The sequence below is a fragment of the Suncus etruscus genome, chromosome 11 (assembly GCF_024139225.1).
Source record: "Suncus etruscus isolate mSunEtr1 chromosome 11, mSunEtr1.pri.cur, whole genome shotgun sequence".
Lineage (NCBI taxonomy): Eukaryota > Metazoa > Chordata > Mammalia > Eulipotyphla > Soricidae > Suncus > Suncus etruscus.
The window spans coordinates 93,844,942-93,858,714 of NC_064858.1; the positions used below are offsets into that span (position 1 = coordinate 93,844,942).

General features: G+C 40.8%; 1 protein-coding gene across 1 annotated transcript in view; it reads left to right on the plus strand.

The window, feature by feature from the left end:
* The window catches only part of TBC1D30 (TBC1 domain family member 30), a 60,357-nt gene that overhangs the window by 16,471 nt on the left and 30,113 nt on the right, over positions 1 to 13,773 (plus strand). Inside the window, exons 6-8 of the mRNA XM_049782742.1 lie at positions 1,631 to 1,799; positions 4,958 to 5,126; positions 11,574 to 11,679. Coding sequence (XP_049638699.1) covers positions 1,631 to 1,799; positions 4,958 to 5,126; positions 11,574 to 11,679 — 444 coding nt within the window. The remainder of the gene's footprint in view (positions 1 to 1,630; positions 1,800 to 4,957; positions 5,127 to 11,573; positions 11,680 to 13,773) is intronic.

The following is a 13,773-nucleotide window of genomic DNA, read 5'->3' on the forward strand; positions in this document are numbered from 1 at the left end:
GATTTTTGAAAAATGTTGAAAACCAGCAGGTAAGACAGCTGCTTCAACATATAATGACAGCTATAATTTTGTTCTTGTTTTTTTTTTTTTTTCTTGGTGGGGCAGGGCAAGATATAGTGGTATTCAGTTTTTATTGTTTTTTGGTTTTGTTTTTTTTTTTTTTTTTGCTGGGGGTTCTAATTCTTGGTTAATTTGGGATTGTGGGCACCTGAGTTTGTACTGCTTCTAGAGCCCTGTATCAAGCTTTACCTGGGTCACCTAGGTGGTCCTTGGGCTACACCTGTTGATGCTCAGGAGATCATATGATCCTAGATGGCTATATGTAATACAATTTTTAACTCCTGTACTATCTGTCTGGCCCCTGTGGGTTTTTATTTATTTGTTATTTTAAAAATTATTACATTTTTTTAACCTAAATATTTTTTTAAGGGGGCACACTTGGCAGTGCTGAGGGTTTACTTCTGACTGTGCTCAGAGATCACTTCTGGTGTGGCTTGGGGGACCATTTGGGGTGCTGGGGACCAAACCCAGATTGGCCTCATGGATGGCAATAATGCCTTTTCTGCTGTACTACTATCTTTTTGCCTCTCTCTTATGATTTTATTTTATTTTTCCCCCATGGTGCTGTGGGCTATGAGTGAGTCTTTTGGGGGAGGAAGACAATAAGCAGTGGTAGTGAACTGACAAGGGAAAGGACCAAAAGTTGACATATAAAACATGTGTATCTTGCTGGCTCAGTCTAAGTGGTTCTTAACATTTTAGAAAATGCAGTACAAATAGAAGTGTCAGGATGAAGTAAAGAATTTGAAGAATGTCTGAGACAATTTTATGAAAGAAAATTCAGACTTTAAAAAATGCCATTTGTTCAAATAAAATCTTGTTGCTGAAAAGCGAACAAAGAGCCAGGAGCACTTTTTCTGATTATCTCGGAGGATGGTGAATGAGCTCCAGGAGCTGCTTAGGGGAAGGGGGTGGGTGTTTCCAGACAGCCACTTAGCTCAGGGATTTTATGTTAAGGTTGTAAAACTGCTGGCATCAAGGAGCCGATATTGAGGCTCCTGCTGATGGAGCATGTCTCCACATCTCCTCCTCGGAGTGAGGCCAATGTCTGTGTGATCAGAAGCACCACGGGTGGTGGTAAACTCAGGGGTGAGTAGCCTGGTGAGTGGCCCATCTAGATAGAAATTTCCGTCAGCAGCAGAAATTGGAGTTTGAATGACTTAGATAATTATGCGGCTTGCTCCTTTCCCAGTGAGATGAGGCTTGAAAATTCAGAACATTTGGTGCTGATACATTTGAATGCTTTGGGCTAACTGCATTTTAAGTCTATTTCAAGATGTTCTTGAATATATTCCATTCAGCGCATGTTTGGATACTGGCTTTATTTATTTTTAAAGTTTAAACTTTTTTTGGGGGGAGGGCACACCCGGTGACCCAGGGGTTGCCCCTAACTCTGAGCTCAGAAATTACTCCTGGCAGATTCAGGGGAGCATCTGGGATGCTGGGGATCAAACCCTCGTGGGCTATTTGCAAGGCAGATGCCCTGCCCACTGTGCTATTGCTCTGGCCTGGAGATTGGCTTTTATGAAATAATGTGTCTTGTTCTCTGTCATTCTCTCTTCCTCCCCAGATTATGATTTACTTGATTGATAAAGTACTTCCTGAAAGTTATTTTGTCAATAATCTCCGGGCATTGTCTGTGGATATGGCTGTCTTCAGAGACCTCTTAAGACTGAAACTCCCTGAATTATCTCAGCACCTGGACACTCTTCAAAGAACTGCAAACAAAGAAAGTGGAGGTAAGGATGACTCGGTGCTCTTAGCATTGAGAATATTCCATTCCTTTGATTCCTGTATGTGTGAGCCTATACCTAGTATAAACACAGTATAAACACATATTTTTAGGGTATTTTTTTTAGTGAGAGTTTGGTACAAAGAAAACAAAAACAAAACAGAAAAAATAGATAAACAGGGACACATATTGTGTCTCTAAATTGTTATTGTTAAGAATTCAGTGAAAAACTAAACAAACAAAGAAACAGAACAAAGGTTAAAGAACTTGCCATGCATACAGCTGATTCCAATTCTAATCCCTGGCACCACACATGGTCCCATATGTACTGCCAAAAGTTATTTTATTTTGTTTGGTTTGGCCTCACATCCAGCGGCGCTCAGGAATTACTCCTGGCTGTGCACTCAGGAATCACTTTTGTAGGTGCTCAGGGGACCATATGGGATGCTGAGGATCGAACCTAGATTGGACACATGCAAGGCAAGAGACTTAATTGATGTGCTCTCTCTCTGGCCCTGCCATGGGTCTTTCTTGAACAGAGTTGGGAATAGCTCCTGAACACTGCTGGGTGTGGCCCTGGCAGCCCTTCTCCCTAAAAGTAAAGAACTACTTAATGAACATTGATAGACCTGTTTAGACCTATTGCTCTAAACCGGATCAAGAGGAATTATTTAAACGCGAGTTGCCAGTGTGATTAAGCACCAATGGTTTCTCTGAAATCACTGAGGTGGAGGGAAAGTGGAATCTATCTTCTCCAAGTTGTGGGAGACAGACACTCCTCCTTTAGACTGAAATGTTTAATGGGGCCCTTTATTTATTCATGCTGAGGGCATCTGGCTTTGCTTGAGAGGAGTGCCAGGTCTCTACAGAGAGCTCCTCAGGAACTCCACACAGCGCCTGCCCTGACTGGGAGGCTTCGGATCGGGGGTGGGGGGGTGGGGTGGGGGGTGGGGGGGGAGCTGAGATGGTTGAGTGGCTATATTGAGGAGCTCTCGGTGGCTTTTGTGCGGTGGGCATCATGCAGCTCGCCACCACATCTGAGCTGTGATGAGACTCACTGCTTGCACTTCTCAACCTGTGCTTAGGCTACCAGAAAGAATTGTTAGAGGTTTTGTTGTGTTTTCTGAAAGTGGCCTCCATATCTTGACCTGCACATTTAAATTGGACAAATTAGTAAAGGATTTTTTAAGATTTTTTAATCTGTGCTCAGAGAACCTGGAAATTTTCATGACACCTGAATGTTTCTCTAAACACAGCCTTCTAAGCCATTGCATAGTTCTCATTGAACTGGAGTCCGGAGCATACCTGAGCAACTCTGTGCATTTTATATAACTTTCAGAGACTCACATCAGGCTTAGACATACATTATTGGCTCCATGTGTCCTCTTCTATATCCTACACATTGTCATTCTACACTTGTCACCTCAGATTGGACTCTGAAAAAAATAACAACACTCCATTCCTTACAGAGAAGAAAAAAAAAATGAGTGAGTACAGGAAAACAGACCTGCTTTTGTTTATGTTTAGGGATATGCATATTTTGACTCTAATGTAGGAGAGAATCATTCCAAATATATAAATACTTCTATTTATTTATTTATGCTCACATCTGGCAGTGCTCAGGGGTTACTCTTGGCTCCGTGCTCAGGAATCACTCCTGGCAGGCTCAGAGAACCATATGGGATGCTGGGAATAGAACATGGGTCTGCCACATGCCAGACAAATGCACTCCACTCCCCACTGTGCTATCTCTCTGGCCCAAACAATATTTTTATTTCATAAAGTACATACTTATGTCATCATGGAAGTGTGACTGAGTTCTCTGATTCCACTGAAGTCAGAAACTTTAAGGTGAGATATAGTCCACATCTTTAGATATCTATCTAGTTGGCCCGAAAAGATAATACCAATACTAATATGCTTGCCTGGCCTTCTGCTAATCTTGGTTCATAGTGGTTCAGCCCCAGAGGCAGTAAGGGGTATCCTAGGATTGCGTCTTGGATACTAGTGTTTTTAGTGTGACTTTGGAGTAGAGTTCTTACATGGCTACCAATGTGAGTCTGATGTATTCAGACTCTGGAGGATGAAGTTAAGATTCTGTTCAGTCCCCTTTGGGCTTCTTGATGGCATTGAGGTTGGTTGGACAAAGCTGTAGGTAGGTGATGATACCTAGGATTTTTCTTTGGGGCTTTAGTCTGGGGTCCTGGCCCCCCTCCGGTTTGATTACTGTACTATATATGGTTCCCCCAAGCATTGTCAGGGGGGGTCACTCCTGAGCATAGAGTGTAGAATAGCCCCACGGCACTGACTGGAGTGACTCAGTCCCCCTGCTTTGGAGACGTGTACAATGGGCTGAGCATATGTTTTGCATGCGGGACGGCTATTCCTATCACCATATGGTCTTTTGAGCACTGCCACAAAAAGAGCTGGGAGCAGCTTCTGAACATTGCTGGGTGTGGCCCCCTAAAAGCACAAAATTAAAAACACTCATGTTATTCAATTTTTGTTTTGTTTTGGGCTTTACCAGTTGGTGCTCAAAGCTTACTTTTGTATTTAGGGATTACTTCTGACAGGGCTCAGGGTACCATATGGGTCAAGGGGACTAATCCCAGGGCTATTTTGTACATGGCAAGCACACTGCCTTTGTAATATCTCTCTGGCCCTGACTTGCTCAAATGTTTTGGGATTTTATAGTTATTTTTTCTGTTATTGCTTAATTATAGCTTAATTCCATTGTGATCTGAGACCTGTGTGTAATTTATGAAGTAGACAAGGCATTGTAATGAGCAATTTTATCAGCAGTATTTGAATAAAAGTAGGCTTCATGAGATTTTTAGTATCAGCATTCGCTTTTGAAAGGCTAAAGTCCCGTTTAGGGGTCCTGTCTTTTGTCAAGAAAAACATTTTTGGTTTTTAACATGTTCTTATAGATAGAGTCAAACTAAAGTCTAGGTTAAAATTTCTGGACTATTAAAAAGAATTTGTAAAATCCACTTATGCTTTTCTATGAAGCAGGAAGGATTAAAGGGAGAGAGAACCAGAATTTAGAGATACATAGAAATCAATCCAGAAATCGAAAGGGTGTTTTTTGTTTGTTTGTTTGTTTGTTTGTTTGTTTTTACCTTGCATCAGTTTTGAAGAAATGTGTTCTCTGTTTTATTTCAGGTGGCTATGAGCCCCCACTCACGAATGTCTTCACAATGCAATGGTTTCTCACTCTCTTCGCCACCTGCCTGCCCAACCACACTGTCCTAAAGATTTGGGATTCTGTCTTCTTTGAAGGTTCAGAAATCATCCTAAGGGTGTCATTGGCCATCTGGGCAAAACTGGGAGAGTAAGTGACTTTTCTCCATTGCTTCTGTTCTGTGGGACTGAGCACAGGCCTCAAGAAATTTTTGTACTCTGATATGTAAAGCATTGAGATTTCAGTGGGAGGAAAGAGAAGGTTATGAAGTTTGCTCAATCATTGTTGCCATCTAAAATCTTGGCTGGCTCATTCTTAATTCTTGTGATGGGAAAGACGGAATCTATTTATTTTGTTTTGTTACTGAGACACTCAAATATACTGAGGGCCTACTCTCAACTCTGTGCTCAGGGGCCACTCCTGGTTGCATTGGGAGCCACATGTAGTCTGAGGGATCAAATTTGGGACTTTGACATGTGAAAGCCCATGCTATCTATTTCTTTATTTTGGGGGGCAGGAGAAGTTTGTGCAACACCCAGCAGTACTCAGGGACTGCTCCCAGATATGTGGTGGGGACTATGTGATGCTGGGGATGTGATAGGGGTCAATCACATGCAAGACAAGAGTCTATCTCTGTATCCTTTCCAGCCCATGAGTCAAATCACAACTTGATTTATTTGAATATTTTGTTTTCCCTTTAGGTCTGTGATAAATGTATAAGTATAAGATATGATGCTTGGTACATAAGAAATAGTAAACATGATACTTCTTTCTTTCCTCAAAAATTAATTTTTGGGGGCCTGGAGAGATAGCACAGCGGTGTTTGCTTTGCAAGCAGCCGATTCAGGACCAAAGGTGGTTGGTTCGAATCCCAGTGTCCCATATGGTCCCCCGTGCCTGCCAGGAGCTATTTCTGAGCAGACAGCCAGGAATAACCCCTGAGCACCGCTGGGTGTGGCCCAAAAAGCAAAAAAAAATTTTTTTGGGGGGGCCAACAAGGTTTAAGATGCTTGCCTTCCATATGACCAACCAAGGTTTGATACAGCTTTCTATGCACTGCATTGTTCTTGCCAGCAAGGAGTAATGCCTGAACATAGAGCCAAGAGTAAGCCCTGAGTGGCCCAAACGCTTAAAAGAAGAATCTGTACAGAGATGTTTCTTTTACGAAAGAGTAATTTTGTTAGTTTGCTTGTTTGGGGGAAGCACCCTGCTTTGCTCAGTAGTTACTTCTGGCTCTTGGCTCAGAAATCACACCTGGCAGGCTTGGGGGAACCATATGGGATGTTGGGAATTGAACCTGGGTTGGCCACATACAAGGCAAACATCCTACCCATTGTTCTATTGCTCTGGTTCCCTGTTTCTTTTAAATTGATTATTTACATTCTTTGCTAGTAGTAGGTTTGAAAAGTCTAGACTTTTTCCATTTAATATTATGACTGTTATATTAACATTCTACCTCTTAAGGTAGAAGAAACATTAGGATAAAATTGTAATGGGTATCTTGAGATACAGAAAAGATTTTAGTGTTTCTTTCCTAGAGCTATAAATCATTTGTGTGGGCACTCATAGAGTGCCTAGAAACTAATAAATCACTGTCAGTATTTTGTTTCACAACTCTTTTAACTAGTCTTTTTTATTTATGACAAGTTGTTCCCTGGGAGAGTTGGAATAGTTTTTACGTCTTATAAGTAGGATTCATCAACTATCAGAGGACATGTGGGAGCCCTGGCTTTGACCCTCACATGTCATTGTCCACAGTTTTGTTAGGTACAGAACCTCAGCACCCCTGGTGTCACCAAAGCAGACCAACAAAATGATTGTATGTATTTTTTCTTTTAAAGTACTATACTAGATACCATGATTTACAGTATTGTTCATGATTGGGTTTTATGCAGACAGCATTCATTTTTAAATATAAATTACTTCCTTGCATGACTATGATAACATAGTTAACACAGTCGATCATAACACACTTGTTTCCAGACAAGTGGGAGCAAAATTATTAAAAAAAGAAAAGAAATAAAAAATAAAAAAGTGTACAGCAACAAGAAAATTTGTGAAAATTATTGTATCCACATCATTGAGTATGATATCATTGAGTCATTGTCAGAAGGTTTAGTAAACTTTTGTTGCTGGTTGATCATTCTGTTACTTTTTTTGTTTCTGAACATTAGGTGGCTTCAGATATACATTGGTGTCTTAATTGGGTGTGTTTCTATGGACAGTATTAGAAAAAAATAGACTTGTCATGCAGTCGTGATGTGGCCACACAGTACAGGAATTCCAATCACTATTGTTGGTACTGAGGCTTTTGTGAAACATGTTTTTGGCCTCTATAACTTCAGGAAGTATGAGACTGTAGGGGGAAGTCTGAGAAGTAGGGCTCAAAAAAGACCTGGTAATGTCAGTCTAAATACTGACATACCTGGAGTTTTGGTCAGAGACTCTCTGCAGAGAGTTATAGATGAATAGTAGTTGGGCCATTGTTGAAGAGGCAGTTGTGGGTGGTGGGTGCAGGTGGTGTGACTTTGGCAGGGTGGGGAGTTGGCTCACCCTCTTCTCCTGAGATTGCCATTTTTAGCTGTGTGGCTGGTGTACCCAGGATTTTTCACAGCTTGGTATACATCTCTTTTGAGAATAGTGTCAGTCTATGGAACTGGCTGAATGTAGACATGGTGTAGTTAGTTTTCATATAAGTATTTTCACACCACACCCTCAACCAATGTCCACTTTCCTTCACCTTTATTTCAATCTTGTATGTATTTTAATTTAACTTAATTTGGTATCTCTGCTGTGCTCAGGGCTTACTCCTGGCCCTTTACTCAGGGCTCACTCCTGAAGGGCTCAGGAGATGATATGTTGGTACTAGGGATTCATCCCAAATCAGCTGTGAGCTTGCCCCCTACCCACTGTGTTATCTTTCTAGTTCAGTATTGAATGTATTTTTGCACATCACATACATCCTTTGCCTTTGTTTTTATAGTGCCTGGCTTTAAAGTTTTTTAGGTAAGTAAATTAATTTATGTGAAAAATGGTATGGTCTTTGCTTATCTTTTCATATTCCCCCAGTGTCTGCCTCTTGCTAGTCCTGTATGCCCAGCCTTGTCATTACCTTGTAAAAGGTGAAGTCACTCAAACTATTGAGCTTGATAGTTTCAGTGTGGAGGAAAGGCAGTTACTAACTAGTTTCTAGGTTTAGCATAATCAAGCAGCTTACTAATGACTAAACTCAATCATATTAATTCTTATGTGTGACGAGAATGTGGGACAGAAAGGAAAGGATCATTTCTCATTTTATATACTCACCTCTGAACTATATAGGGTCAGACATTGACCATAGTCATCCCAAAGATGTCCCATCCATGAAATAGCAACAATCATACCTATAATCTAATACTCATGGGGTGTTTACAATAGATAAGGCACTGTTTTAAGCATTCTTTTTTTTTTTTTTCATTTTTGGGTCACACCCAAGTGATGCTCAGGGGTTACTCCTGGCTATGCACTCAGAAATTGCTCCTGGCTTTGGAGACCATATGGGATGCCAGGGGATTGAACCACAATCTGTCCTAGGTTAGCACATGCAAGGCAAGCGCCCTACTGCTGCGCCACTGCTCCGGCCCCTGTTTTAAGCATTCTAAGTGTAAAACCTACTCTTTTTGTCCTGAACTATTGTTCTACAAGGTATAAGGACTATTAAGTTACTCATTTCACAGGTGTGGGAGCTAAGATACAGAGAAGTAAGTTTGCTCAGTTAGCAGATAGAAGTGTCTGGTTTTATTTTCTTATTTTTCTGAGGGGTTTGGGGGCTAATCCCAAACAGAGGACCCTGGGGGTCACATTGACCAATCAAGTTGGATAGTTTGGTGTTTAGTTTAGTGCTGAATTCTGTGCTGCTGGAGGTTACTGGGCATCACCAGGGCCATGCCACTGTGCTGGGAGGAGGTGAGGATTAGGTTCTTCTTCTTCTTTTTTGTTTTTTACTTTGAGGAATTCTTTATTTAAGCACTATAGTTACAAAGTTGTCCATACTTGAATTTCAGTCATAGAATGTACATTACTCTTCACCAGTGCCTTTTCCCCATCATCAATGTCCCCAGTTCTGGGAGGGTCAGATTTTGAACCCAGGTTCAAAAATTCTTTTGGAAAATGCTTCATATGTGGATCTACCAATAGTCAGCTACTGTTTAGGACATGTAGGGGAAACATGAACAGACTTTTGAAGTATTTAGTGCTTTTGCTTATTATAATTTGATTTTTTTTTGAGCTCGCCAGTTGTTAGGGGAAAATGAAGTTGGGCAGCAATCGTCTCAAGTGCCTACATGTTGCAATTCTATTGAGCAGTTTAAACACATGATCTCACTTAAGTCTACCACAACCCTGAGAAGTGGAAGCTCATTCTCTCTTTTCAAGTACAGTATCTATCTCAGGAGGTTAATTAGCTCGGACAAGACCAGACAGGCCATGTGTTGCAGAGCTGGGACTTCATTCTGGAATTCTCTGTTGTCTTCTTCCCTACAAATTTGTCATTTGGGAAAAATAAGACAGAACAAAATAGCCCAACACATAGATAAGTTCTCTTCATGTTTACCTCATACATGCCTCTTGTATGGTTAGTCATGGGACCTCTAATTTCATCTTGCTTCTGCAACTTGCAGTTTCTTCCTCTCCCTCACAAAGAGCATGCCATGAAGTATGCGAACATACACTTTCATTCATCTTCATGGGCATTTCCTTTATGTCTCTCTCCTCTGCCCCTACTGTTGGACTTGTTTCCCCATGACTGACCCACTGCATTATATTCTTGCCATTATACCCTTTACTTACCATGTCATCTTGAAGCTGAGCCTGACAGCTTGGCTTCTTGAAGCTCCTTCCTGCCTTTTAAAAGCCTTTCTGTGACTCTTATTCTGAGAGGGGTCACCTGGTAGATGACGCCTCTGAGATCAGCTGTCCCCACAGTCACCACTCTACCTGAACCCCCCTGCCACATATACACTCTGGTTTTAGCGGTTCTGAGTGGGGTCTGTAGACTCTTGCATCCCATCTTTCAAATGTTTTTCTCTCTTGTCAATCTGGAGAGTATTTTTCAAAATAGTCTCAAAATAAAAAATACTCATACAAAATACATAATACCCGTACAAAATTCAAAATACTTATCTCTGATATTTATTTTTTTCCTTCCCCCTCACCCCAGAGTAAACTTCCTCACTTTTAAATTTTTATCCTGCATGCATTCTACTTTTTAATAAGTGCTCTGTACTTTAACAGTTTATTTCTGTGATTGTGGCAGTGGGATTTGGCCAGAACTCATCCCATTTTTGTCTGAATGGCTCCCCCAATATTTATGAATGTCAACACACATTTATGAGTAGAGTTATCTTACTATACAAAGAATACTGAACTAGGTAAAATGGGGTTATATGTGATCTTTGCTTCCTCTCTTTCTTTTCTTGCCTCCTGGAAGTATTCAAGTCTAACCTGTCCAACAAGTGACAGATGCCTTATTTATAGGTAGAATCAGAGGCAAGAATGGGGTGTAATCGCAACTAGAAGTACCCTGAGAAGAACTGGAAAAGTCTGCCTGTGAAGACATCCTGTGCACTGATAACACATGCAGATAAAATTTCACTTGACTGGTTTCATTTCAGTCTATCAATGATCTCACTTTTTGTTTGCAGATTAAAAGCAATAGCTGCTACAGTGGGTAGAATGCTTGCCTTACACATAATTGACCTAGGTTTGATCCTTGGCACCTTATATGTTCCCTGAATCCACAGAAGTGATACCTGAGTGCAGAGTCAGGAGTAACCCCTGAGCATCATCAGGTGTGACACACACACACACACACACACACACACACACACACACACACACAAACAAAAGCTTCTCTACAGAGATCATTGTTCTTCAATACAGAGTTGTGGGGGTTATGATTTGGGGTCCCTGGTGGGAATTCTGGTGTGTGGAATGTATCACATGGAAACAACAAAGATGTCACAGTTGTGATGGTAAATCTGGGGGGCCACATAGGAAAGACAGGAATTCATCCTGTAATAAGTACCCTTAAGTTGCCTTTGGTATGTTTTTATCTTCTCTCTGTATACAATAGGTGATGTTGAGAGTGTCTACAAGTAATTTGATTCTTTTTCTTTTTTCTTTTGGGCTATACCTGGTCTTGCTTGGGCTCATTCCTGTCAGGACTTGGACAATGATATATGATGCTGGGGATTAAATTCAGGTTGACTGCATGCAAGGCAAGCACTCTCCTCACTGTACTATCACTCTCATCCCAGATTTTTAATTTTTTTTGTTTTGGTTTTTGGGTCACACCCAGCAGCGCTCAGGGGTTACTCCTGGCTTTACGCTCAGAAATCGCTCCTGGCAGGCTCGGGGGACCTGGGATGCCGGGATTCAAATCACCGTCCCTTTGCATCCAAGGCAAATGCCTTACCTCCATGCTGTCTCTCCGGCCCCCAGATTTTTAATTTTTATTGATTGTTCACCAATTTGATGGGAAGAAGGAACAGATCTATCAGTTAACTGATGGATGGTTAAAATATCTAAATAGTTTCCTTCTCTTTCTTTCTCTATCAGGCAGATAGAATGTTGTGAAACAGCAGATGAATTTTACAGCACCATGGGACGTCTTTCTCAGGAGATGCTAGAGAATGACCTGCTGGAAAGCCATGAACTCATGCAGGTGAGTGAATTGAGGTGCCCCACCTCAGTCCAGAGGTGTAGGAACAACAGAGCTGGAGCAGATGTCCTTGGAAAGGGATCTGGCCATCCTTCTTCTGTAGTTTTGCAGATGTCCAAGTCCACATATAAAGTGATAAGAATATTACTGTGTCACAAAGGTGGAAGAGGAGGAAATAAACCATAAGTATTTGTTTTGCTATGACTTCCAAATGTTTAAAAATCGTAAGGTGCAATTCAAAAGTAAATGAAAAATGAAAACAGACAAACCAAAGCTCCTAAATCACTAAGGGCTAAATCTGATTCTTGATCTTTTTAAATAGATGATTGTAGGATAAAGTGATTTTTTGGGGGGAAGGAAGGACTGAGGATAAATGAGATAAACAGGATAAATAAGCATTTATTTCTTTTGGATAAGTTTATTTTTATTGCTAATTCTTTTTTTTTTTTTGGTTTTTTTTTTTTTGGGCCACACCCTGTGATGCTCAGGGGTTACTCCTGGCTATGCGCTCAGAAGTTGCTCCTGGCTTCTTGGGGGATCGAACCAAGGTCCGTCCTAGGCTAGCACAGGGAAGGCAGGCACCTTACCTCCAGCGCCACCGCCCGGCCCCGCTAATTCTTTTTTGAAAATATCTTTATTGGGCCCTGAGAGATAGCACAGCGGTGTATGCCTTGCAAGCAGCCAATCCAGGACCAAAGGTGGTTGGTTCAAATCCTGGTGTCCCATATGGTCCCCCGTGCCTGCCAGGAGCTATTTCTGAGCAGACAGTCAGGAGTAACCCCTGAGCACCGCTGGGTGTGGCCCAAAAATCAAAAAAAAGAAAAAAAAAAGAAAGAAAATATCTTTATTTAAGCTAATTCTTTTTTAAAAATAATATATTTAAGCACTATGATTATGAACATGATTGTAGTTGGGTTTCACTGATAAAAGAACACCTCCCTTCACCAGTGCAACATTCCCACCACCAATGCTCCCCCATTTGTGTCTTGTTGTCTATATTATTGACATATGAAACATTTGAAGAGTAGTGGTGTTTTCTGGCATGTTACTGTATCTCTGTATCATATTTGTAGGTTAGTAAGATCAGTCACTATAAAATAGGCAGAATCATGTTAACATTCATTCTTTTGTTTCCCCTTATTTGTTGCCCTCATTTTCTCTCCATGTTGCTGGTTGCTCTTTCTTTCGTTCTTTCTTTTTCTTTTCTTTTCTTTTTTTTCTTTTGGGACCATACCGTCGATACCCAGGGATTGTTATTCCTGTTCATTTGCTCTAAAATGGCTCCTGGCTCAGGGGACTGTAAGGGATGCTATTTGTCCTGGGTCAGCTGTATGCAAGGCAAACACCCTATCACTGTGCTCTCTGTCTGGTTCCTTCTTTCAGGTACTTATGCCTACTCGTTGATCAGTGGTGAAATTTTTCTTGGCCTTTAGTGCTTTCTTTCTCTCTAATTCATCTCTCCTTTCTCTTGGTTTTAGACTTATATTAGGTTTCATCCCTCTGGTCATTTTGCTATTGGGTCTTTGTCTAGCAGATCAGAAAAAAACTCAACATCCTGATTTGGGATTTAGAAAAGGGAAACTCACATCTCTTTGCTCATTGTCCTTTGTTTTTTCGAGAATCATTTCTTTTTTTAAGCTTATTTAAAGAAAATTTGTCACATAGTTGATTATACATTTGTTTCCAGATAAGTGAAAATAAAGGTACTAAAAAGATAGAAAGAAAAAATAAAAAAATAGGGCTGGAGCAATGGCACAGCAGGTAGTGTTTGCTTTGCATGTGACCAAATCTGGTTCAATTCTCAGCATCCAATATGGTCCCCAAAGCTTGTCAGGAATGATTTCTGAGCACAGAACCAGGAGTGTCACTAGGTGTGGCCCAAAAGTAAAACCCAAACAAAAAATAGTAAGGATGAGAAGAAAGATAAAAAGAAAATAAAGAAAAAAGTACAGTCACGAGCACATTTGTGAAAACAATTGTATCTCCAATGAAGTCATTAATACAATGTCAGAAGGTTTAGTGAGCTCTTGCTGTGAGTTGTGCATTCTGTTAAATGGGTATGTTCCTATCAGGATGACAGCATCAAACAATTGAAAT